Raw genomic sequence first — 22692 nt, forward strand, 5'->3', positions numbered from 1 at the left:
AGAAATCCATCCTTTGACAGAGCAGGAAGGGGGCTGTGTCAAGGCTAAGTGATGTGGGAAGTTTTCAAAAACACAATGTTTGTTTCAAATTTAAGTGTCTTCCAGTTTCATGAGCAGACATTAGAGGTGTGGCAGAGTCTTGATGTCATAGGTTTTGAGATGACATCCACGGATGAGAAACTGGGTAGAATTCAGTGTTTAATTCCTGTAGTTGTAGCCACAGAAGAGCTGTTTGGTGGCAGCAGTTTTCAGGCTCCAAATACAGGCTTTGATGGATGCAAAAGTCGGTATACATTAACTGTCATAGGACAACTTGTAAACATGATAATGAATGCAGTTTTCACAAGGTCTTTCAAAAAGTCTGAGTGTTTCAAAATTTTTATGGTTGTTAGGAGCAAGTTTGTCATGACAGCACAATTCTGGGTGTCAGGCGTCACAAAGGTTTTTCACTGTGGGCTTACAGAATGACCTTGGGGAGCCTGGCTTATCCTAATACCTCAGTTTTCCAAGCAGTTACCTACAACATTACTGGCAAGAACTGGATTCATTAATTGCATTATAAACTTAAGGGCAAAAAGAAGACATGAAAAAAATCAGAAAGAGAAAGATAGAAGTCGATCACCTCTGGCAGTTTCAACTACACAAAAAGTCCATTTGGTCACATTTGGTTGATCGGTAGCTCTTGCCACCCTCATCAAGGATGACATTCACTTCTACAAGCATTAGTTCTCCCCTTTCTGTGGATGTGAACTATTTCTCATGTAAAGGTCTTGCTCCTCTTTCAAAATTACCTGTATTAAGGCAAATTATGTGTTCCCTTCCTTTCCTTGTTCAAAGTCATTTACATGAAAAATCACAGAACTGAGATTACAGGTACTGGGGTAGCAAATGCAGAAATACAGCTAAGGCTGGAAATTTGGGTGGGCCTCAATTTATGGTGGACAGCCAAAGAACAAAGGTCTGATGTCATCATAAATCATTTATATTGCAAATGATTTAAAATAATGAAAACCCATAAGCATTAAATTTTGACCTGTACATCCATTTGAGATATTTTAAATAGACAAAAAATAGATTTTACATAAATCTTCAGTAAATGTATTTAAAAAAAATATCACCAGGCAGTAAAGCCTAACTATTTTAAAAACAGTCTTTGTCTTATCCTTCAGCTCTTGCTTCAATGTGCATTATTCAAAACCAAAAAAATACTCAGACTGTCTGCCCTGTCCTTGAGAGAAAAAGCAGAAAGAGATAAAAAACATAGAAAAAAACTAGACAAAACAGCTTGTGAACAAGTCCTGCCAAAGCTGTCCTTAACACTATTTCAGGTGTTACAGAGCACTTGCTACACCCTACCTGCGGCTTTTGAAGGAGTCTATTTCCAACCCCCTCTGTAAATTCCAATGGTTGTATTTGGTACTTAGAACCCGTCACACACCAATGCATGCAATGGTTTGGACCAGTTCCTAGTCTGTGGATTTTATCCTTTGGTTTATGCCAACTTATGCTGATGGAAGTTCATGCTCTTCCAAGCTAGGAGTTACTATAGAATCTAGCCAAAAAGAGACTCTGAATCCCAGTCTCTGAATCCCAGCTCCACTGCACCGTACAAGGCATCAAATTCCTTTGGAAGATGCATGGCGCATCAGCATTGGGAACTGAGCTCTGGGAACTGACTAGCTACCTCTGTGAATCACGGGGAGAAATTCTTCCCAGGCTTTGCTATTGGATGCTCTAGAAAGGCAAGGGAGATGACTTGAAGATGGTTTGATCTAACTATGCCAAACAAAACAGAGTAAAGAGATTTTTGCATTCCCTGTGCAAGATGCAAATGTTTGACAGTTCCCACAGGTACCACTCAAACAAGAGGGTGGAGATGTCAGATAATCCCCACTGTTCTAAACTCTTCGCAGCTCGCAAAGGTTGGAGCCAGCAGGCCAATGCCAGCAATGCCTTTGGAGCTCAGATAGGCCTTTTTGTCACCATTTGGGTTTCCAGTAACTACAGAAGATTCTTAGTTCCTACCAGAGCTCTCAGCCAGGCCAGTCCTTCTGTTTGCTGAGGCTGGGTTTGCTGAGTAGCAGCCAGGACACCATCACACCTGGCTGGTGAGCCCTGGAGTTCCAGTGACATGGGCTCCAACAAGGCTCACCCAATAGCTACTAGGGCTGAAAGGACCCAGACTGAGCCACTGAGCCCTTCTGGAACTTTAAAAGAGCCAAACCTATAAAAAATCTGATTTTCAATGTGTTTACTGAGAGATTAAAAAACACATCACCTGTTTTAATCAGTCTGGAAGAGTTAAGTAAATAAGGGTATGAACCAAAAGGAATGCAGAAACTCTTCCTCTTTACAAAACAGGACTAAACTATCTCAGGTGGATTAGAAATGAGGTAATTGGAATCATCATTTCATAGGATCATGGAAAAATTGCCTTAAATATTTCAGGCACTATAATGAAGTCTTAAGTGTTGTTTTAGCTGAGGGAATTAGGAGGAGTGTGAGTAACATGGACTAAGCAATCTTTCCAGGTACTTTATGTGGGTGAAAGGTACTTTTTTTCAGAGAAACTTTTCTTTAGTAGTTGTTTTAGACTGATGAGCATGAGTAAACTTTTTATGTTGATAATTTGCTTGTGAATGGAAAGCTCTAATTCTGGTAGATATTTATGGAGAAACTGTTCATGCTCCTTATCAGTCTGACTAGACCAATACACCATTATTCATTAAATTCTCCTGTCTTTTACTGCTCTGTAATTAGGAGTAGGCCCAGGCACTTCATGTTTTTTGGTACCCACAGTTGCATGGTGTTTTTGTATCAGGAGCTTATATTTAGGTGCCCGTTGGTGTTGTTTTTCATCCCAAATACTTTTGGGAGGGTGAAGAGTTGATCATTATACTGAATTTGCTTGTACCCATGAGCATACTTAACCTAGAGCAGCAAATAGTTATTGCATTGCATTTTGTTTTGTGCCTCTGGGCACACTTAAATGATGGCTAGTACCACATATTGTATTTGTCTGCACCTATGGGCCCTTGGAATTGCCAGTGTGAGGGTATTGGTGAATTAACTAGTGGTATGCCCGCTGGTGTACTTACTTCAAAAGCAATGCTACTGTTAATTGCTTAACTTAAACCTAATCATAATGCAAAATAACAGAACGGAAGTGCTGCAAGAATTCCAATTCACACAGAAAAGAAATAGTAAAATTTGCTTCATTCTAAGCTTGTTTGTTGCCAAAACTGAGGAAGTTTTTGGGGCAGAAGTCTCATGGCTAATTGTCCTTATTTCCCTCCCTGTTTTACAGTCAGCACAGAGCTCCCTGTTCTTGTCAAGCTTCTACCTGCACAAAATCTAGTCCAAGGCTGGTGCTTACTTTGCTCATTAGTGAAATTACCACCAGATGCTGTGTGAGATGGAGGCCGCTCTGATACAGCACCACAACAACCTCTTCAACAGTGCTATTGCTAAACTCTGAGTGGAAATGGTGCAGCACATAATGCTGACACACAATTACCACTCCGTCCTCACAGCATGTCACGTTCATGACACTGGCTGCCTCCATGCTGACTTGACAACACCAGAACTGGCTCTGGGATGTAAACTGTGGATCACTAGAAAATGTACACATTTCAGGAGCATTATCTTCTCATTAGCCTGTGTCTAGCCATGTCCTCTCAGAACTCTGTTGAAAAATGGTAATTAAATGGCAAGACTGAGTCTCCACACTGGCATGGATGAGCTGAACTTCAGTGGTGCTGGGAGCCAATTTTTGCACTTGAAGAAATCTAAAGTGGAAGTCTTAAATACTCTCAGCAGAAGCCATTAATGCAAGGTACTGGATTAACCTTTTCTAGCAGTAGAGTCATCTGTCCTTACTAATAGCCCTTTATTTTTAAGGGATTATTTGGGCGTTTTTTGTGGGTTTGTTTTTTTGTTGGTTTTTTTTTTTTTTTTTTTTTTTTTTTTTTGGGGGGGTGTTGTTTCTGGGTGGGTTTTTTTTTTTTTGTTTGTTTGTTTGTTTTTCTTTTTTTGTTTATTTTATCTTGAAGAAATAACGAAGACATTGAGTCTGAACAATGAATCAATTCTTGGGGCTTGTGTCAGACTAGACAAGTATGAGATACAGAAATGAGCAATGATGAAATTCTGCATTAGTCAGCCTGGTTAATCTAGCTCTTCCCAAGGTCCTCAGGGAATACCCGCATAAGATCTGCAGAGGCAAGTTGGATCAATCCTTCCTACCCAATGCAGAATGATGCTGTTCAAGAGCTGTACTCAGCCAGTATTGTTCACATGCCTCTGTTGGCAACAGGGTTTGTGTCCTTTTCCAACTTACACATAACATTCAACACCAGCACTTCCAGGGTGATGCTGATAACAGATGATTGCATCTCTAATGTTTCCATCCTCTTCTGTCCAGTTCTGTGAAAAAGGGATCTTCAAGTGCATGTGGAGTCTCCTCCCATACAACTAGAAGAGCCCTGGGTACACTTCAGATGATTCACAGGAAAGTTCTCCCCAGAGGTGGAGACCCCTCATCTTCCCTGGAAACACTGCTCCACTACTTAGGCCTTGTTAGAAGAGTCTGTGGGGACTGTTACTGGTTTGGTTTTACCCTTAAGATATTGGAGGGGGTTTTGGTTGTTTTCTGTTTGCTTGAGGTTTTTTGCTTGTTTTATTTGGTTGTTTTTTGTAGTTGTTGTTTTTTTCTAGAAATCACATCATCTTCTGAGTCGGAAGGGACCCATAGTATCAAACACTCCAACTCCGGCACAGCACACCTCAGCAATCCCACCCTGTCCCTGAGAGCCTCGTCTAAACACTCCTTGAGCTCTGGCAGCCTTGGGACCGTGACCACTGCCCTGGAAGCCTGTTTAGTGCCCGACCATCCCGTGTGAACAAGTTTGGGGTTTGGTACTTCGTTTTATTTATTTATTTATTTATTTACTTCCTAAATTAGGTTCCCTCATTCTTTCTGGTAGAGGAGACGGGAGAGAGGCGTCGCAGAGCTTTGGCAAGGCCGTCTTTACTAGCGGCTGCTCCGGGCGAGCTACTCGGGGCCGGCCCGGAGACCAGCACCTGTTCCGAAGTCGGACTTCAGTCGTTACCGCCCTCCCGGACCGGTCCCTGACGGCGCCGGCTCCCGGCAGCTCCCGCGCTCGCGCAGGCGTAGGCAGGGCCGCACCACCGGCCCAGAACTTGGGGGAGCGCGGTTCTGAGAGCTGCCGTCGCCGCCGCCAGTTCCGAGAACGCCGGTCGAGCTCCGGCTGTGAGCGGGCGGCGCCCGCTGGGGCACGGCCGGGGCTCCGCGCTCTCCCGCGTTCCGAGCGCCCCGCCGCAGTTCGCCCCCCTCGGCCGCCTGGAATGGTTCGGCCCGCGGCCCGGCCCGGCCTCTGAGGGGCCGCGGTCGCCATTTTGTGCGGCGCCGGATAGAGTGTGGTGGAGGCGGTGCTGAGGGGCTCTCGGGACGTCGTTCCCTTCCCTGGCCGGTGAGCGGGGCCGGGTGGGGCCCGGCCCGGCCCGGCCGCGCGCGGTGCTGGGGCGGGTGGAGCCGCATCAGGAGGTCGCGGGCTTGGGCGGGCCCGGCAGGCGGCGAGGCCGAGGGGGGGCTGTGCTCCCGGCTTCGCGGAGGGAGCTCATGGCGCTCCTGGGAATTTCCGCCTTACTCGGGGACCAAGTCGCTGGTGGTACCACCATAGCTCCAGGACGGGCCGAGGTGCTCCAGCAGGCCCGGAGGCTTTAGTGTTAATGAATAGCGCGTTTCGGTGCCCCCTGTTGTGTAATAAAGAGAGATTCGTGCCTCAGGGCGAAGAAGATGAAAGCCAAGTCGGGGGGATAGGGTGATCGCTTACGCCTGCTCTTTCCCTTTTATACTTTAGTAACTTCCAGCGAAGATGTCGGAGTATATCCGAGTGACGGAGGACGAGAACGATGAGCCCATCGAAATCCCATCGGAGGACGACGGCACGGTGCTGTTGTCCACGGTGACGGCGCAGTTCCCTGGGGCGTGCGGTCTGCGCTACAGAAACCCGGTGTCGCAGTGCATGCGAGGAGTCCGGCTGGTCGAGGGCATCCTGCACGCCCCCGAGGCCGGCTGGGGAAACCTCGTCTACGTCGTGAATTATCCCAAAGGTTTGTCCTCGTGGCTTCAATTCTCTGTTCAGGGCTGCTTTCTTTAAGGTCCCAGTCACTGCTGATCTAACACAGCAACGTGTTACTCTTTAACTCTCCGATTCATAGAGATTCAGGTGTCTGTTCTGCCGAGTAGGTTTGACCCCATGGAGTTTTTTATTTTTTTAACACTCTACCTAAACAAGTACTGTAAAGACAAAGTCTTGCATTATCCTTGAAGGCTAGCCTTCAAAGGGTACCATAGTACCCTTTGTAGTGTATTGTAATCTCTGTACTCACAGACACTTTTCCTCAAGGCATGGTTTGGTCAGATATACCATTTAGAAATGCTCAGGAAAGGAGAAATTTGACCACCCTACTCCACCCCCAAAAAAAGAGGGGAAGGAAATAAATTGCTAGTGAAGTAGTCTTGTTAAAAGTTCATGTTTTCCCCACCTTATAGGACTGCGAATGTTGCTGGATAATTCTTAAGTAAACTAATGCAGAACTAACTGGGTCAGTTTGCATTTTGGAGAAGGACTCGATTGTGGACTGGCTTTGGTTAAGGGCAGTCAGATATGTTTTCCATTTAGCTCTCAACAGCTGGTGTGTGTCTCTTGCAGTCTGTACTCTTCCTCATCATGGGTTATAATTTAACACCATGCAGTTCATAGTCAGTGGGTCAATTTCCAGCACTGAGGATGTCTAATGTACTTTTTTATATTCAGATAATAAGAGAAAAATGGATGAAACCGATGCATCATCGGCTGTGAAAGTGAAACGAGCAGTACAGAAGACTTCAGATTTAATAGTCTTGGGTCTTCCCTGGAAAACCACTGAACAAGACTTAAAGGAATATTTCAGTACCTTTGGAGAAGTTCTGATGGTGCAGGTAAAATCCATTTGCAGCTCAAGTAAGGAGGGACATTGGGTAGATATCAGGCTCCCAAGAATGCAAGTGAAAACAAAAGAGCTTTATAAACTTGGACAAGATCAGAAGCCGTGTCTCTTCCTAAGGATATCTTTTTTTTTTCCCATGAGCCTGTTAATTTTGGGAGAAGATGTTAAGGAACTAGAGATTGCTGTGATAAGAATGGTTGTAAGACAGGTGAACTCTCAAACAGATTTTTACCAAATTCATTCAGTAACAACATGCTTCATACTAGTGGTTACTTGTGGGTTTTTTTTTTTTTTTTTTCCACCTAGGTTAAGAAGGATATTAAAACAGGCCACTCAAAAGGTTTTGGGTTTGTTCGGTTCACGGATTACGAAACCCAAGTGAAAGTAATGTCTCAGCGTCACATGATCGATGGAAGATGGTGTGACTGTAAACTTCCCAACTCTAAGGTACTTTGGGATTTACTGCTGGTTTTATTTGTACCAAACACTCCAAGTGCACCTCTTCATCAGCTCTGTTAGGGGAGAGAAGCTGCACAGATTAACTGTCTGCTCTCGGATGTGGCTTTGCTATGAATGAACAGAGCAAGTGAGAGTAAGGAAGAAAAACAGGGAGCAGGGGGGTGAGCTGGAAGTAATTTGAAATGTTGGGAAAATCGCTCATTATGTGAGGGAATGAGGTATAGATAGAAATCTGTGTTTGATGTCCAGCAAAACCTGCCTAACTTGCCTGTTTCATGAATAAATGCAGAATAAAGCAGATGGAATCAGTAATTTGGGGAAGAGCAGAACAAGTCTTTGAGTTCCAAACTGAACCTATAGCTTCTATTCTTATCTCTGTATGCAGTTATTACAAAAAACTGTTCTTCTGCAGTGGCCTTGTCACCATCCCTGTGTGTTGCTCCCATGCTCATTTTCTTGTGATTCTTCCCCCCCACCTCTACCAAGGTGCAGCCATGTTCTTGGAATATAATTTTAAAATTATATTTAAGTCTTAAATTTGCAATGCCAAACTTTTTTCCATCAGCAGCCCTCAGAACAGGCTAGATTAAGAGTGTCATTTGCCATCCTGTAACTCAGTTCTCAAGGACTGTAGTTGTGATAGTTTTTTCCTTCAATTCTCTCCAGCAAAGTCCCGACGAACCTTTGCGCAGCAGGAAGGTGTTTGTTGGACGCTGCACCGAGGACATGACAGCAGATGAACTCCGACAGTTCTTTGCCCAGTATGGGGAAGTGGTAGATGTCTTCATTCCTAAACCCTTCCGAGCTTTTGCTTTTGTTACATTTGCAGATGATCAGGTAAGTCTTAAAATATTTTAACTTCATAGACTACATTTTAGTAGCATGATAAAGTATCGTTTCTGGAACTACACATGAAATGCTTGTCCACTGTCTGATTTATTGAATGGACTGAGAGTACACTTTCAGATGCAGCTGCACAGACAGGACTTTGTACTGTGGTTAGTGTAGTGATGAATGCAAAGCTAAATCACTTCCAATTGAATTAAGTACATGCATATGCTTTCTTTGCAGGATAAATATCTGCTCAGAATTGTAGGGGATGCTTTGTGTTTTGTCTTGTACCGCTAACATTTTTGAAAAAAAGGACATCTAACATACATTTAATCAATCCCTTATTTCTTATAGGTTGCCCAGTCTCTTTGTGGAGAGGACTTGATCATTAAAGGAATCAGCGTACATATATCCAATGCTGAACCTAAGCACAATAGCAGTAGACAGTTAGAGAGAGGTGGAAGATTTGGTGGTAACCCTGGAGGCTTTGGGAATCAGGGGGGGTTTGGTAACAGCAGAGGAGGTGGGGGAGGACTGGGCAACAACCAGGGCAGCAACATGGGCGGGGGTATGAACTTTGGGGCCTTTAGCATCAACCCTGCCATGATGGCAGCAGCACAGGCCGCCCTGCAGAGCAGCTGGGGGATGATGGGCATGCTGGCCAGCCAGCAGAACCAGTCGGGGCCCTCAGGAAACAACCAGCCTCAGGGCAACATGCAGCGGGAGCAGAACCAGGGTTTTAGTTCAGGCAACAACTCATACGGAGGGTCCAACTCAGGGGCAGCGATAGGCTGGGGCTCAGCCTCGAACGCAGGCTCCAGCAGTGGGTTTAACGGAGGCTTTGGTTCAAGCATGGATTCCAAGTCGTCAGGCTGGGGAATGTAGACGCAGTGGGCTCTGATACTGACTCTATGGTGGGAAATCAAATTTTTCTAACTCATGGTAAGTATACTGTAAATTACGTATATACTAAAGTTTTCCAAATGAATTTGTTCAGTGTGCAGTATATTCAGCAGTATTTTTGACATTTTTTCTTTTCTAAAAAAAAATAAAAAATAAAAAAAGAAAAGGAAAAGAAAGGTAAAAGGAATTTTCTAAATTTTGTTACATACCTAGTTGGAATTCTGAATGTTTGGAAGTGGACTGCTGTTTGCCCGATAGGTGAACTAACACTACAGTCAATAGGAAAGGTTTCTCCTCTAATACTTTATCCCTTGTTTACTGGCTACCTGAATTCTTTGCATGTTCAAAATGGAAACATTGGTCAGAAACAGCATTCTCTCCCTCTTGTTTTTAATTTGATCCCACCATAAGACTCCCCAAGCGCCCTGTTGGACAACACAGTGTCATTTTTGTTTGTGTTTGTTTGTTTTTTTTAACACTGTCTCCCCTCCATACTAAAGTACGATATGAAGGCTTCATTTAATCTCCGCAGTTCATCTCATTTCAAATGTGTATGGAAGAAGCACTTCATTGAAAGCAGTGCTGTAAATATTCTGCCTTAGGAATACTTCTGTCTACATGCTTTCTCATCCAAGAATACTTCATCACACCGCACATGCTGCGTCTTAGACGGTGGGTGTTCCATTTTTATCCGCTACTCTTTATTTCATGGAGTCGTATCAACGCTGTGAACGCAAGGCTGTGAGATGGAACCAGAAGGCTGTTTGAACTTTTGAAACCATGTGTGGGATTGGTGGTGGTGCCGAGGCATGAGAGGGCTGGTATGTGCGAGATAAAGGAGCGAGCGCATGCAGAGACCTGGTGGTGCATTAATAGGATTTTATTTGACTTGGCGAGATGTCTCTCAATCCTGTGGCTTTGGTGAGAGAGTGTGCGGAGAGCAATGATAGCAGATAACGTACGAGTGTTTATTGCATTCAAAGGACATCCACATGTGGAAGATTTTAAGTGGGTTCTCTACCTAGTTAATCAATTAGTTGAATGTGTTACGTGAAATGGAATATTTGTATTTCTTTTCCCTTATGTCAACTGCTGTGAATGCTGTATGGTGTGTGTTTTTTTTTCTGTTAATGATCTGTAAGTGTGGTAATGTGACTTGAAGATGATGGGGGTTTGTGATGAGAACATTGAGCTTGTGGTGTGCTTTGCAGTAGCTCTTTTAGCAGAGATCACTAGAGCTCAGTGTGCCTCTCCAGGGTGGAAGTTCCACTGTCTGTAAGATATCCAAAAGAATGCTGTTTGCTGCAGTTTCGTGTTTGGATGCTTTTTATAAGATTTGTCACTGTAGGAAATTCTTAAATAAAACAGATTTAAGTAATGTGTGTCTTTGTTTTGCAGCCCTGAATGCAAAGAATTCATAGCAGTTAATTAATTTTACCCTTTTGCGATGAACTTCTGTAAAGCTTTTTGCAGTCACTCGGTTTGTTTCAGATAAGCAGGTTCTAAAGGAGCAACCGCTCAGCACGTATCGATACCTGACACTCTGCTCTAAGCCACTGTACCCTTGTACTGTGCAGTGACATAGATCTAAAATCCAGGTCCCACACCTTGGGGTGCCCGCACCTAGACTGGTAAGCAGCTCCCTCCAGATTTCATCTGTGCCAAGGAACATTATTTGTTCTTTTAGCAATGGAAGTTCCTTATCAGAAGTGGGTTGGGGCAAACAGAGTTGCTGTCAGGATGGATTTCTGTCCACATCTCCTTTGGGGATGGATGTTTTTGGCTTGTTTTTAGATCAGCCCACTCATGGGAAACAGGCTTCTGCCACACTTCCAGCCCAGAAGAATGCTGTTAGGAAAGACTTTCCAGATTAATAAAGCACTGTAAATATACACAGACTGATAAAAGTTTGAACTGAGTTATGACAGGTGCAGAGGTGTCACGTAGGAGGCAGCTTCTTAACAAAGTGCACAGCATTAGAGCAGAAACTAGTGGAAGGTTATTTCCACTTGTGGTATGAGCTTGAGGAATGGTGTTGCATACTTGGGGTTGCAACCCACTGAAGCTTGGATCTGTATTTTTCTATACACCACTATACTGTGCTGTAGCTGTGAATAGTCTGAATATGGATATTTACACAATTTTTAACCTATGTAATTTTCAAATGAATCTTCATTACTCTATCCCACTGAGGCTTGTGAATAGCAGAGCATCTAAACAGCAAACAAAACTGCATGACTGAGTTTTCCACCTGCAGAATTAAAAAATCAGTTGTGCCTTAATGTGCTTGGTTTAAAGAGGGCTTCTAAACACTCAGTCTGAGAAAGAAATCCCACACATTTGTTCATATTCCACTGAAAAAGTTGCTTACATTTTTTTTCTGCACCTTAATCAGAGTAATCTCCAAACTGTCCCATCTGTGAATTTTGCATTTTAGCACTTGCACTATTACCAGCTACTTCTGCTGAGTAACACTTTAAAATGGTATTGTTGGACCTCCAAAGACTAACTGTGACCCCCTGCAAGGAACCTCATGGTAAGTTTTTGTAATTAGCATGGTTTTAATTCTGTTTAAATTGCTCAGGTTTAGGTTTAAGAGGCTGGGTGACAGCACTGAGTAGTCTTTGCTAATAATTTTAGCCTTCCTTCACCTTCAAACAAAATCTCCTGAAAATTATAGAATTTCAAGTTTCAGTATCATTTTGACTGCTTTGCATACTTTAATGTTTATAAGTGAGTAAATAAACTATCACTGAAAATACAATGAAGTGTTTTGAGTCTTCATTTTTTTTCTAGAGAGATACTTCATTTTCAGTTACATTACTTCAGAAAGTGAAATGCTAATGAAAGAATCCAAGATACAAGAAAAAGGAAGTTTATGTATATTGTAAAGGGTGTCAATATCATAGGAAATAAAGGCTTTTTCTAGCAGTGCTAATTAGCTCCAAGAATCTGTTGTCTACTGTATTTGGACTGAAACTCTGCATTTGAAAGCTTCTTCAGAAAAACACCATTTTTACAGCTGAAAGCTGGAACTTCTCAGGCATGGGCTGTGCGGCAGTAATCTGTAGGGGCACAAGGACAACAGGGCCAGTGAATGCCCCCACATACAGCAAGGAGCTGGTACCGCATACCTGAGGGGTGGGTGAAGGGATGTCGGTCCTCTGCAGGCTCTCACTGGACCTGTGTTCAGTCAGAAGCTGCAGTCAAACAAGAATTCACAGCACTATGTAATGTCACCATTGAGTCACGGGTGAATGAGTGACACATTCCATGCATTCACAGAAGGCTGTATCTAACTTTATTAAGAACCCATTCCTTTTTATACTCTAGTTTTCTTCAGGTTAATTAAAACACTGTCACCATTGGCTAATTAAGATGACACCCCTTGGGAGTAAACAACTTGTTACAAACACCAGGTGCAGATTTTTTTAAATTCTTTCTCTCCAGCTCCCTAAAGTTTCCCAGACTGATTCATGGGAAAGCTTATCTAGTTTTGTCTCTCTCTGACCAGACTATTGCATCCACAATTTAAAAGAAATTAATTAAACACACTGTAGGCAGATGGCAGCTTTGTACAGTTGAAGGACTTCTAACAGCTGCTGGGACATTTCCTCACTCCATCATCTGCAGTCGATCTTCCTGGTAAACAGGTATGTGTAAGATTAGTACTGATTGAGATTTCCTGCTCCACTGTAATCAATACCATTATCAAAGGGGATGAGATAATTTTTATAACCTTCATGAGCTATATGTCTTTCTCCCTGGCCACCTTCATAGTGTTTTCTCAAAATTCCCAGTTTAGTCCTCAAAGATGAGCTATATGGTAAGCAGCTGTTAGAACCTCACTGCCATGCACAGCTGAGCCACCTTCTTAACTCTCCTTGCCCTGTAGTCAACACCACTTATCAGGGAAGTTCTCCAGGCTCATCTTCCCTTCCTCCACAAACTTGCTCCACGAAGTGCAAAACAGTGGCAGCAAAAGCTGTTTAACAGTTTGAGATCTAAATACTGAATTATTGTGCTCATATGGATTAAATTAAGTTAATGATTCTAAATGTAATTCTTGGATTGTTTTGGAATGGTAAAATTGCTTGCAAATGAATATTTGATTTAGAATACAATTTTCATTAGTATTGCATCCCTTGGAAAAGTTCTGTAATCAAGAGAGACAGCATTGCTGAGGAATTTGGGCACAGAGGAGGAAGTGCATTTGTTCTGAATGTAAATTAAGGTAATTGGAATATATGGATATTCTAATCTAAAAGATAAGAGGGACAATTATGCTATTATACTGTACAATGTTTCTCCCAAAACTCAGTCTTGGATCTTGACTAATTTTACAGAGTAATGAATTTAGCAGTTCAGGCATTAAAAAACCAAATACAATCCACAACCCCGTTCTCAGCAGCGAAGGGATTCTTTTCCCCTCACAAATACTGCTGTAACATGGTTCAATCTTCGGGTCAGAAACAATGCCAATCAGTTTAAAAGCAACAGTTTAGTTAATTATGAAACTGTGTTTTTCCAAAGAGATCCGGAATACAGGAACGTTTTCTTTTTACTCTCCTCATGGCAAGCTTAACTGAGTTCTGGGCATTACCCTGCAGTAGGCAGCCTCAGACATGACCAAGGCCTGTTCAATAGTAAATGATTTAACAAATCTACGGTCAATAATAGAAATTACAGTCACACTGTGAGGTTGTCATAACATTTTCTGTTTTGTTAGCATTCCTTTGTGCTGTTGAACAGCACCTGTAGCGTTTGCCATTCTGAAAATCAGCATCACATAAAGATAGCAACTGATTGCTAAAATGAAGAGTCTGCAGTGAAATAGTTCTGCCTCACCAGCTTAAAGGTACTCCAGGAAAATCTAAGAAAGCCACAGGGCTGCACCCGCTCCATTGCAAACAGGCTGGAGTATCTTCCAAAACTGCCTGCTGAGAAGCTCAGTTCAGTTACTAAGAAATAAGTCTGAAACACTGCATTCAGCAGGAATGTGTTACTGTTTGAACTTCCCTGGAGAGATCTATAGTGAAAGAACATTAAAAATTTTCACCACACTGATCTTTGAATTTGTTATAAAATCGTTCTTTTCTTCCAACATAATTAGAAGCAAATCTCTAAGTAGCAGCAAGGGCACTACGGCATCAGCAAGGGCAGACATACACACAGGCATGCACAGACAGGAACAATTCTTCGGGGAACGTATCAAAGGACAATTGCTGCCAAATCCAGTACACCGAACACACCTAATTACAGTATGTGAATGACAGAAATTGGTAACGAGAAAGGGCACCTCCGTGTTTAATGCCCGAGAAATTAAGTCGAACGGGGCTGACAGGATTCACTCATGTCGAGTAACATCGTCCTGAGTGTCAGGAAGGAGCACCACCCTGATGTGCCGCGCCTGCCCCGGTGCACTCTGACCACGGGGTGGTGCTTCAGGACCGCAACAGGCAAACCTGCATTCCCCTTCACAGCGAATGTTTACTTACTGCTAAGGGCTGCTGGGAGAAAACACACCTTTTCTCTACACGGTTTGACTCGCACGGACACAATCTACAATTGGTGAGAATTAAAGCAAAAACCGTGACTGACTCCTGGTAGTGTTCTCACACCAAAGGGGAGCAGTGACCTGCACACAGCCTGGCTGCACTCACGGGATCAGCCCAGCACATCTGCTGCCTCAACATATAACTTTAAACTCTTGACAAGTTAGGGAAATCGTTCCATAAAATAAAACTGTACACCTGGATCCAAGCTGGTCTGTAACGATCAACTGGGATGCTGGAGTTTTCCTAAGAGCATATCTAAAAGGAGCATTAGGGAACAAAGGTGTGATGTGGTTCTGTTCTTCTTGCAGTTTAAGAACTATGTAATGTTAAGCAACAAGAGCTGGACAAGAAGTTCAAGAGTCTTCAGGCAGCTGTGATGTTCAGGGGCCTTTCACAATGGCTTGTCTTTTACCAGATGCTGCCTCATCTCCCTTCTTTTTTCCCAAGTGACATGTGGGAACGTCAAAAAATGAATGCCACAGAGGCTGCATTTGGTTTTCAGCAGGCTACAGCCTCTTTGTTATCCTTAGCAGGCAAGTCTGAAAGGCAAGGAACCACATGGACAAGTCATGGAGAAGCAAGAGAAACCTTCAGCCCTTGGGCAGACTGCAACAGGCTGGTCAGGAAGGAAAGAAACCAGCTCTTCCCAGCATATCTGTCTCCATCTCTGCCTAAGCAAGGAGATGCTTAATTATCTCCTGCTGGAAAAAAAAAGGGGGGAAAAGAGCCTGTCAATATCAGCCAGCTCAAACAGGAGCCCAAAAGACACAGGGGCAGCTTTTGCCCTCAACTCATGAAGGAGATCTGCAGAGACCTTTGGCACATCAGCTGCATCACAGCAATTCCCAAGGTCTCCACCGTCAAAGTAGCTCAGCCCCTCACTATTGCTGAGAAGCTCCCTCTGCTAGAGCTCTTTTCAATGAGGGCGGCATAAATGTGCACACATGAATGGTCAATGCAGAGCTGCTTGTCTGCTAGTTCACATTTTGCTTTCCATTTTGCTCCTTCACATTAAGGCTTTACAGCATCAGTAAATCCATATGCTTGTGCTAAAAGGCATCACTTTAGGAAGGGCAGGTTGAATGAACTTGTCTGTTCCAATACTCTGGAGACATGAGGAATTTGAATCTTGAATCAGACCCAGGCAGCCATGGATGGAGAGAGTTTGTAATAGGCTGTTGTTGGGAAGGCAAATGCTAAGGTAGCCTTAAGCACTGGAAGTTAGATCCAGTTTTGCATTTCAGCATGGGAGAGCTCAAAAACTATCTTTCACCTATGACAGTATTTATGAGCAGTATGTGTGTTGATTTTTTCCAGACAGGATTTAGCTCCAACTGGCAAAGCTGCACCCATAAAGGGTGAACCTTGTACCCCATGTAGGCATGTGTTTCACTGCAAAGGGAATCCTGAGGTGCTGATCCAGACACTTTGCTACCTGACCCCACAGAAGCTTTCCCTAGTTATGAACTGCGCAGCAGAGCCAGGCAGCAACCAGCAAGATAGACCTCACACTATCCGCCTTTCTCAACAAGAGATCCATGCCTGGACATTTTAATGCCTGGATTATGGTATCTGGTGTCAGTGATATGTGAACTCTTCCTCTTCCACAGGCTCCTTCTTGGCCTGTGTCCTTACAGGGCAGCAATCTAATTATTTCTTCATTAGACTTCAAAACTCAATTGGTAGTTTTCCCAACATATCTATTAACTTGGGTCCAGAATACTTGGGATCTTGGTACCCAGGGAGCAAGATATACTCAGTTTTGCAAGACTGGCTGCACTGGCACCTATGAAGGCTTTTCTGTGGAAATATCCGTGGTGGGAAGTGTAAGACATTTCTTGATTTTCTATTCAACTCACCTAAAGCTGAACAGAGGTGGAAAGGAGTAGCAAAAACCAAGTGCCAGTGCAGCATTTTACTATGACACAAAATTGTAACAGCAGCCAGGTACCCACAGCCCCTCTGCAAAGCAGGGCTTCTGCTCACAGCCCTGACTAACCCAGTGAACCTCCTCCCAGCTGCACCAGGCACACAGGGAGTACCAAAAATGAAAATGAAACCCCACAGCTTTCACCCTGATATTATTGTCACGACTGGATTTAAGTGGATGTTGTAGATAGGAAAGTATCTACTGATCTAGAAAGAGCTCACCTGTACATGTCCTCTTGTTTTCATGCAGTATGTAGCCAACCCTGCAGCTGCAATAGTAGCCCCCCACGTAGTTGTGACAGTGATGACTGCAGAGGGGTTTAGTATCCAACGGCTGTTTGCACTCATCGATATCTAATGGGCAAAGCACAGAATCAGGCAAACAATAGATTTCAACAAAATGTTCTCTCAGTCTCAGCCATTCTGTGTTCTCTGAGGTTGGTCTTTGGTCACTGTGCCGCTCTGCATCTGCTTCCGTACAATGAGACCACTTTCTCCCACCCCACACCAGCAGCCTCAGGCTTTGAGAGTACAGGGAAGCACCAACCCCACCAGAGCCATGGCTCTTGCATCTACAAGAGGGACCGGTCTCTCACCTTCAGCAGCATAAAAGGCCTCAAAGCCTGTGAATGGTTTCTCATTGGAGTAATCAGACCGAAACACTACCATGAGGTGGTTGTCAGTGGAGATGTACGTCCTGTTACCCGGAGCCTCCTCAGTGTCTGTACTGTCCCTTCCACACAGCATAGCCAAGGTCTTCCCACCAGAGCTCAGCTGCAAAACAGACAGACAAGTCCAGCAGACGAGCATAGAACATTGATCTTCCCAACCTGCTGCCATGGCTGGAAAAGCATGTATTTAACAGTGTGAGGAAGGAAGCTTGGATGCTCTCAAAAGGTGCTTCTGGAGGTCAGTTCACATCCAAGGCCAGGTAAGAGAGGATTTCCTCTGTTCTCTGTGACTTAAGACCATAATTTTGTCTCCCTTTCTCCTTTCAGTGGTCCTCACAAATGTCTGATGACAGCCATGCTTTGTTTATAATACTCTTGTTTACTTGGCGCTCTCAGTGACAACCACTGGTCTTGGTAAAGCCAGAAGACAACTGGGGTAAGAAGATTTTGCACATTGACAAATTCAAATGTTTAGAAAAGGGTGTCCTTAGCAAGTGACTCACTTGCTCTGTGATGCACGTATTAGAGTTCCAGCTCTTCATTTATCTTTAACACAAGAGAAATGTTCTGATACATGGGATTTATGTTGGACACGGTAAGGAGGGAGCTGTAGACTACACACCTACCAGAAATGGATATTCTGTCCTACACAAGGGATAGTACATGAGGAACAACAGACATTTGGGGAATGGGAGCAACATGCCATATAAAACTGTGGAAATGAGATTTTTTTCTCAGTGGGAACAAGGCTGCCTGGTTTGGTTCAATCAGATGCAAAACTGGGTTTGTGTACTCCCTGCGTACACAGCTCCTTCCTTATTGTACATCAGGCCCACGCAAACAACAAAAGGAGTGCAGAGGTAGCATGGCTTCGAATCAGTGACAAGACCCCTGGACCAGAGCACACACCTCTTTCAAGGACACTGCTGCTCACCCAAACACTTGCCCAAGGCAGTATCTTTGTTCCTCTTCCTGAGGCTGTTTCTCACATTAGCCAGCAAACGCACCACAGTAACTGCTGCTGTGGGTGCCCGCTCAGATGAGCTGACAGTATCTTGTTTAGAGTATCCCATTTTATGGTCTCCCATTATAACCTGTGTCAAGCATTACTTGTTAATTTAAAACACTGTAACATTAGCAAAATGCTCAAATATTGTCTCGGGCAAAATTTCATACCCTTTGCTTCACAACAGAAGAGCATCAGAATTTTCTGAGCAAAAGCATCTCATGTTTCAGATGTTCCAATGTGACAACCACATCTGCTTTCTGGTCCCATGGGCCTCAATAAACACATAATTTAGAAACCAGCTGAGCCTGAACTTTACAAGTAAAATAAAATCAAGATCTGACAAAGAGTTATGTTGATTCTGCATGTGCCCAGGATCACATAAACAGAATTTCTGACAGCTTGAGCCTGCTACACGTTACCCCATCCCACACATACCTTCACATAATCATATTCACACAGGTAGGACAACTCCAGGTTGAAATGGGTGAAGTAAATGCGAACAGAATATCCTTTGGGGACAGTAATATTCCATATTTTCTCCTTGTGATTTGGGTAGACCTTTGGGAAGTTTGGGGATGTGATCCTTCCATACATTTTTTGTGGCACAATGCTGCTCCTTACTCCACTATAGAGCACAGCCAGCAAAATAAACAGCCTGTGTCAAAGGGACAAGAAATTAACTGAGAAAGAGTGAGCATTAACTTGGATCATACCCCAAAGCCACACATCCTAGTTGCCCGTATTGATACCAAATCAGGTCATTCAGTGCTAGCTGAAACCTTCATGCCCAACACCCTCCTCACTTTACAATGAAAACAATTGGGAGGTATCAGTGGGGTCGCTGTAGTAACAGCTAAACAGGATGAGCCTCATGCTCACGCCTTCCAGACCCTGCACAAAACCAAGTGGACAGAAGAGCTGGAGGTGACTGTACTCACCTCATTCTGATGCCTTCCTGTCTGAGCCTGTTCTGCTGTGAGCCTTGGGAAGGAATCCCTCCTCGTGTATTTGCATTTGAGGGTGGATGAATTTATTGTGTGTGCTCTGCTGTGTTTGTCTGGATGTTGAACCTTTATGTTTATCTCCCATCCACCCCCTTCAGTCTGCTGAGTTCTTGGAACAGCAATCACTAAAAACCAGGCTTGTGTTCAGGCTTCAGTCAGTGGCAGGGAGAGGCAGGCAGAGATGGAGAGGATGGATTAGGAATGCTGCAGGCTCTTGTAGGGAGCCATAATATCACTGCTCTGTGGGAAGGCAGGCAGGGGGAGGAGGTAGCTCCATACAGTGTTGGCACTGGTGAGCAAGGGGAGCTGGCAATGCTCTTTCCCTCTGAGTAACTGGTCCACAATTACTGGTAATGCAAACAGCATGTTACAGGAAGTAGCTGCTTCCATCATCAGAGCACGGAGGCATTGAAAACAGAATAATGGGGCACATTACAGGATTTTAGAATAGTGATGAGTCCAGTTGTATGGTTCTTTGTAACAGGACAGAAATACTTAGGGGACATAACACTACAGTGCACACAGGCACCAGTTTCAGAGATACAAAGTCTTCCAGTTCTCAGCTGCAGATTTTAATCCAGTGCACACTTGTGGTGACCAAAATCTACTCCATGCCTTCTTCGTAAGCATGGATTGCTTTTTATCCTGCCCATCCTGGAACACCCATAAGGTAAAAAGTCACACTTAAAAAATAATTCAAATTTCTTTTAAACATTTGGGATTCACACAGGGGTTTCACACTGCCCAGGAAATTCAGCTGGGAGAACAAACACTATGGGACATAAAACTTCATTAATTCTCCTGTATGCAGACTGCTTCTTTCCGAATCAGCATTTAGGTTTTCCACAAACTCCTACTCCACCACACATAGAGATAGGCCCAATATATAGAGGGTAAAAACCCAGATATATTAAAGCTGAGCCTAGGTCCATCTCTTCTCTGATGAAAATGGACAGAATCGGAAAACTGATCTGCAGCAGGGAACAGACTGTTGGATTCCACATGCAGGAAATTTATCCTGAGATATTCTGTAATCAAATGGACACCTTTTCAACAGCCAAAAGTCATTACCCCAGGCAGTGAAGCTGGTGCTGGCAGGAAAGCAGGAGTTATTATATGAACAAAACTAAGGCCAACAAACCATTCAGCAAACTGCAAACAGAAAACACCATTTAATAAAAGTGAAGGGGAAAGTACTAGCATAATAACTAGCAATAATTGTGTAGCAGCAATACCTACAAGCACAGCTAATGGACAAGAACCAAGAGGGCACTGACTTTTCCCATGGCCCACTAGCTGCTAAAATGATCCTATCAACAAGATAGATATGGACTTTATACTATCTGGAAAAGGGGGAAGAGACAGAAAATTTTGGAAAAAAAATCAATCCATGCCTGACTGAGCTGCTGCCTGATTGACATAGGCATAAATACTTCCAGAAACATTCCACTTCAGGCTTTCTGCTCAGATCAGTAGCAGAGGAATGGAAAGTAAATTCTGATCTTAGGTCTGCATTTTCCCACAGCCCAGAATTTGCTGAGTGCCCTGATGCTGATAGCTGCTGCCAAACATTGAAACAGGACTGCTGACTTAATAAACTGTTGTGCTGAAGCCTGAGAAATTGAACACTTGGTGCACACGTCTTTCCCCAGGCATGAGGAGAAGCACCTGACATAAACAAGGCTAAAAACACTATCCCTGTTTCTTCACCCAGAAGCTTTTCACCTCCAAAATGCTGCTGGGGATTAGATCACCAGGTGCATAAGCATTTTGAGGGCACTGGTTGCTAACCAGACCCCACAGATGCTCTTCCTGCCTACAATTTCCCTTCGTCACAGGACTAAGCCAGCACAAAGGCTGAGTGGACTTCATCCACGTCAGTGCAGCTTCCAGTGCCCTGTAACTTGCCAAGTTACCGATCCACTTTAGGAAGTTTGGGTGTTACCTGAAATGACAGATGCCTCCTGAGAAAGTTTGCCCAGTTGTCTTCTTGTGCTCCTGTCTCCTTCCATGCTGAGAGCTGACTGAAGTAGCCTCATTCTCAACAGAAAAACCAAGCTGAGGTTTAGAGAAAGGATTTTCCTTGAAAAAAAAAAACCCAACTTCTGTGGAATGGAGTAATATGGAATGACACAGAGATACTGTAGAGACCTCATCTGAGCCCATACTTTCTCTCAGACCCTGTACAATGTCTCAAAACATGCTTTTACTACTCTACACTGAGGACTGTCAAGGAAAGGTTTAAAGTTGCTCCTGTGGAAACAGTGAATGCAGTCAGCCAAGTCAGGCACATGAATAAATTAGCAGGAGCACAGCTGCTGGGCCAGCACAGTGCCTCAGGCTGGTACCACTAAGATCCAGAGACCTGACCTCCACTTTTCCTGCAAACCTAGACAGTAGCAGAAACTGACTGAAAAATGAGAAGGCTGGGAAGCAGCTGTGCAGGGCTGTCACCAAAGTGCTGTGAGATTCAGGCTAAGTCACAAGGTAGCTCCTCAGTTCAGATTTCCCTCTGCTCTCAAGTTTTGAAACTGCAAAAATGTGACCTGAGGTAGGTTCTGCCAAAACTGTGTTCCTACTGAAAGAATTTAAGCTGTGACAGACTTTGAGATCCTCTAAAAATGAAATCAATATAGCCCCACTATTGACTTAATCAAAAAAGTCCCAGACAGCTCTATTCTGAAATGGACCATGTAAAACCACAGTGCCTCTGAAAATCAACTTGTGCAGGGTACAAAACCACCTCTGGGCCTTTTAAAGGCAGCTTCTGCATTCTGACAGCAATGCCATGAAAAGCACTGCAAAAACTGATTGGTGTTTCAGGTATGATGAATGGGAGAGTGAGAATCTGGATGTGCTTCTGGGTCTGAAACATGGGTACAGTGCCAAAGCAAGAGGCTGGTTAATAAATGAAGGAAAATCATGCACAGTACAGTCATCTAACAGAGCAGAGCTGTCCCTGCATCAGGAGAGCAAATGAGCATAATAGCTGCTTGCTGTGATCCCTGAAGACATTGCTCCCCACTGTCCTGTCTTTTTCAAATGCCAGTTGCTTCTGCAGAGCCCTAAGAGATTGCTCACATGCTTGCTCTTCCATGGCTAAATCCCATCCTCCTGCACTTAGGGGTTCAGAAAACTGGGGGAAGGAAATAAAGCAGAGGAGAAGACATTCTGTTTTCTCCTTATAAATCAAGTAGCACGACTGACATCAAAAGACAAGCACACAGACAGAGCAAGCAGAACTTAGAGTGTGTCAAGGGGAAGAGCCTGGTTGCTGTGAAACAGGGAAAAAAAATAATCTTGCCAGGGGAAAA

General features: G+C 43.8%; 2 protein-coding genes across 2 annotated transcripts; one reads left to right on the forward strand and one right to left on the reverse strand.

Annotated features, from left to right (window-relative positions):
* Positions 1-5230: 5230 nt before the first annotated feature.
* On the forward strand, positions 5231-10585 carry TARDBP (TAR DNA binding protein). The gene is made up of 6 exons (XM_068171561.1): positions 5231-5492; positions 5883-6135; positions 6843-7006; positions 7321-7461; positions 8140-8310; positions 8659-10585. The coding sequence occupies exons 2-6, from the start codon at positions 5898-5900 to the stop codon at positions 9187-9189; spliced, it is 1245 nt and encodes a 414-aa protein (XP_068027662.1). The 5' UTR covers positions 5231-5492; positions 5883-5897; the 3' UTR covers positions 9190-10585.
* Positions 10586-12246: 1661 nt separating this feature from the next.
* MASP2 (MBL associated serine protease 2) lies at positions 12247-19355 on the reverse strand. The gene is made up of 5 exons (XM_068212792.1): positions 19313-19355; positions 18810-19029; positions 17291-17468; positions 16917-17048; positions 12247-12272 (listed from the first exon to the last, which is right to left on the reverse strand). The coding sequence occupies exons 1-5, from the start codon at positions 19315-19317 to the stop codon at positions 12247-12249; spliced, it is 561 nt and encodes a 186-aa protein (XP_068068893.1). The 5' UTR covers positions 19318-19355.
* Between the last annotated feature and the right edge of the window lie 3337 nt (positions 19356-22692).

Source organism: Anomalospiza imberbis, chromosome 23 (genome assembly GCF_031753505.1).
Source record: "Anomalospiza imberbis isolate Cuckoo-Finch-1a 21T00152 chromosome 23, ASM3175350v1, whole genome shotgun sequence".
Lineage (NCBI taxonomy): Eukaryota > Metazoa > Chordata > Aves > Passeriformes > Viduidae > Anomalospiza > Anomalospiza imberbis.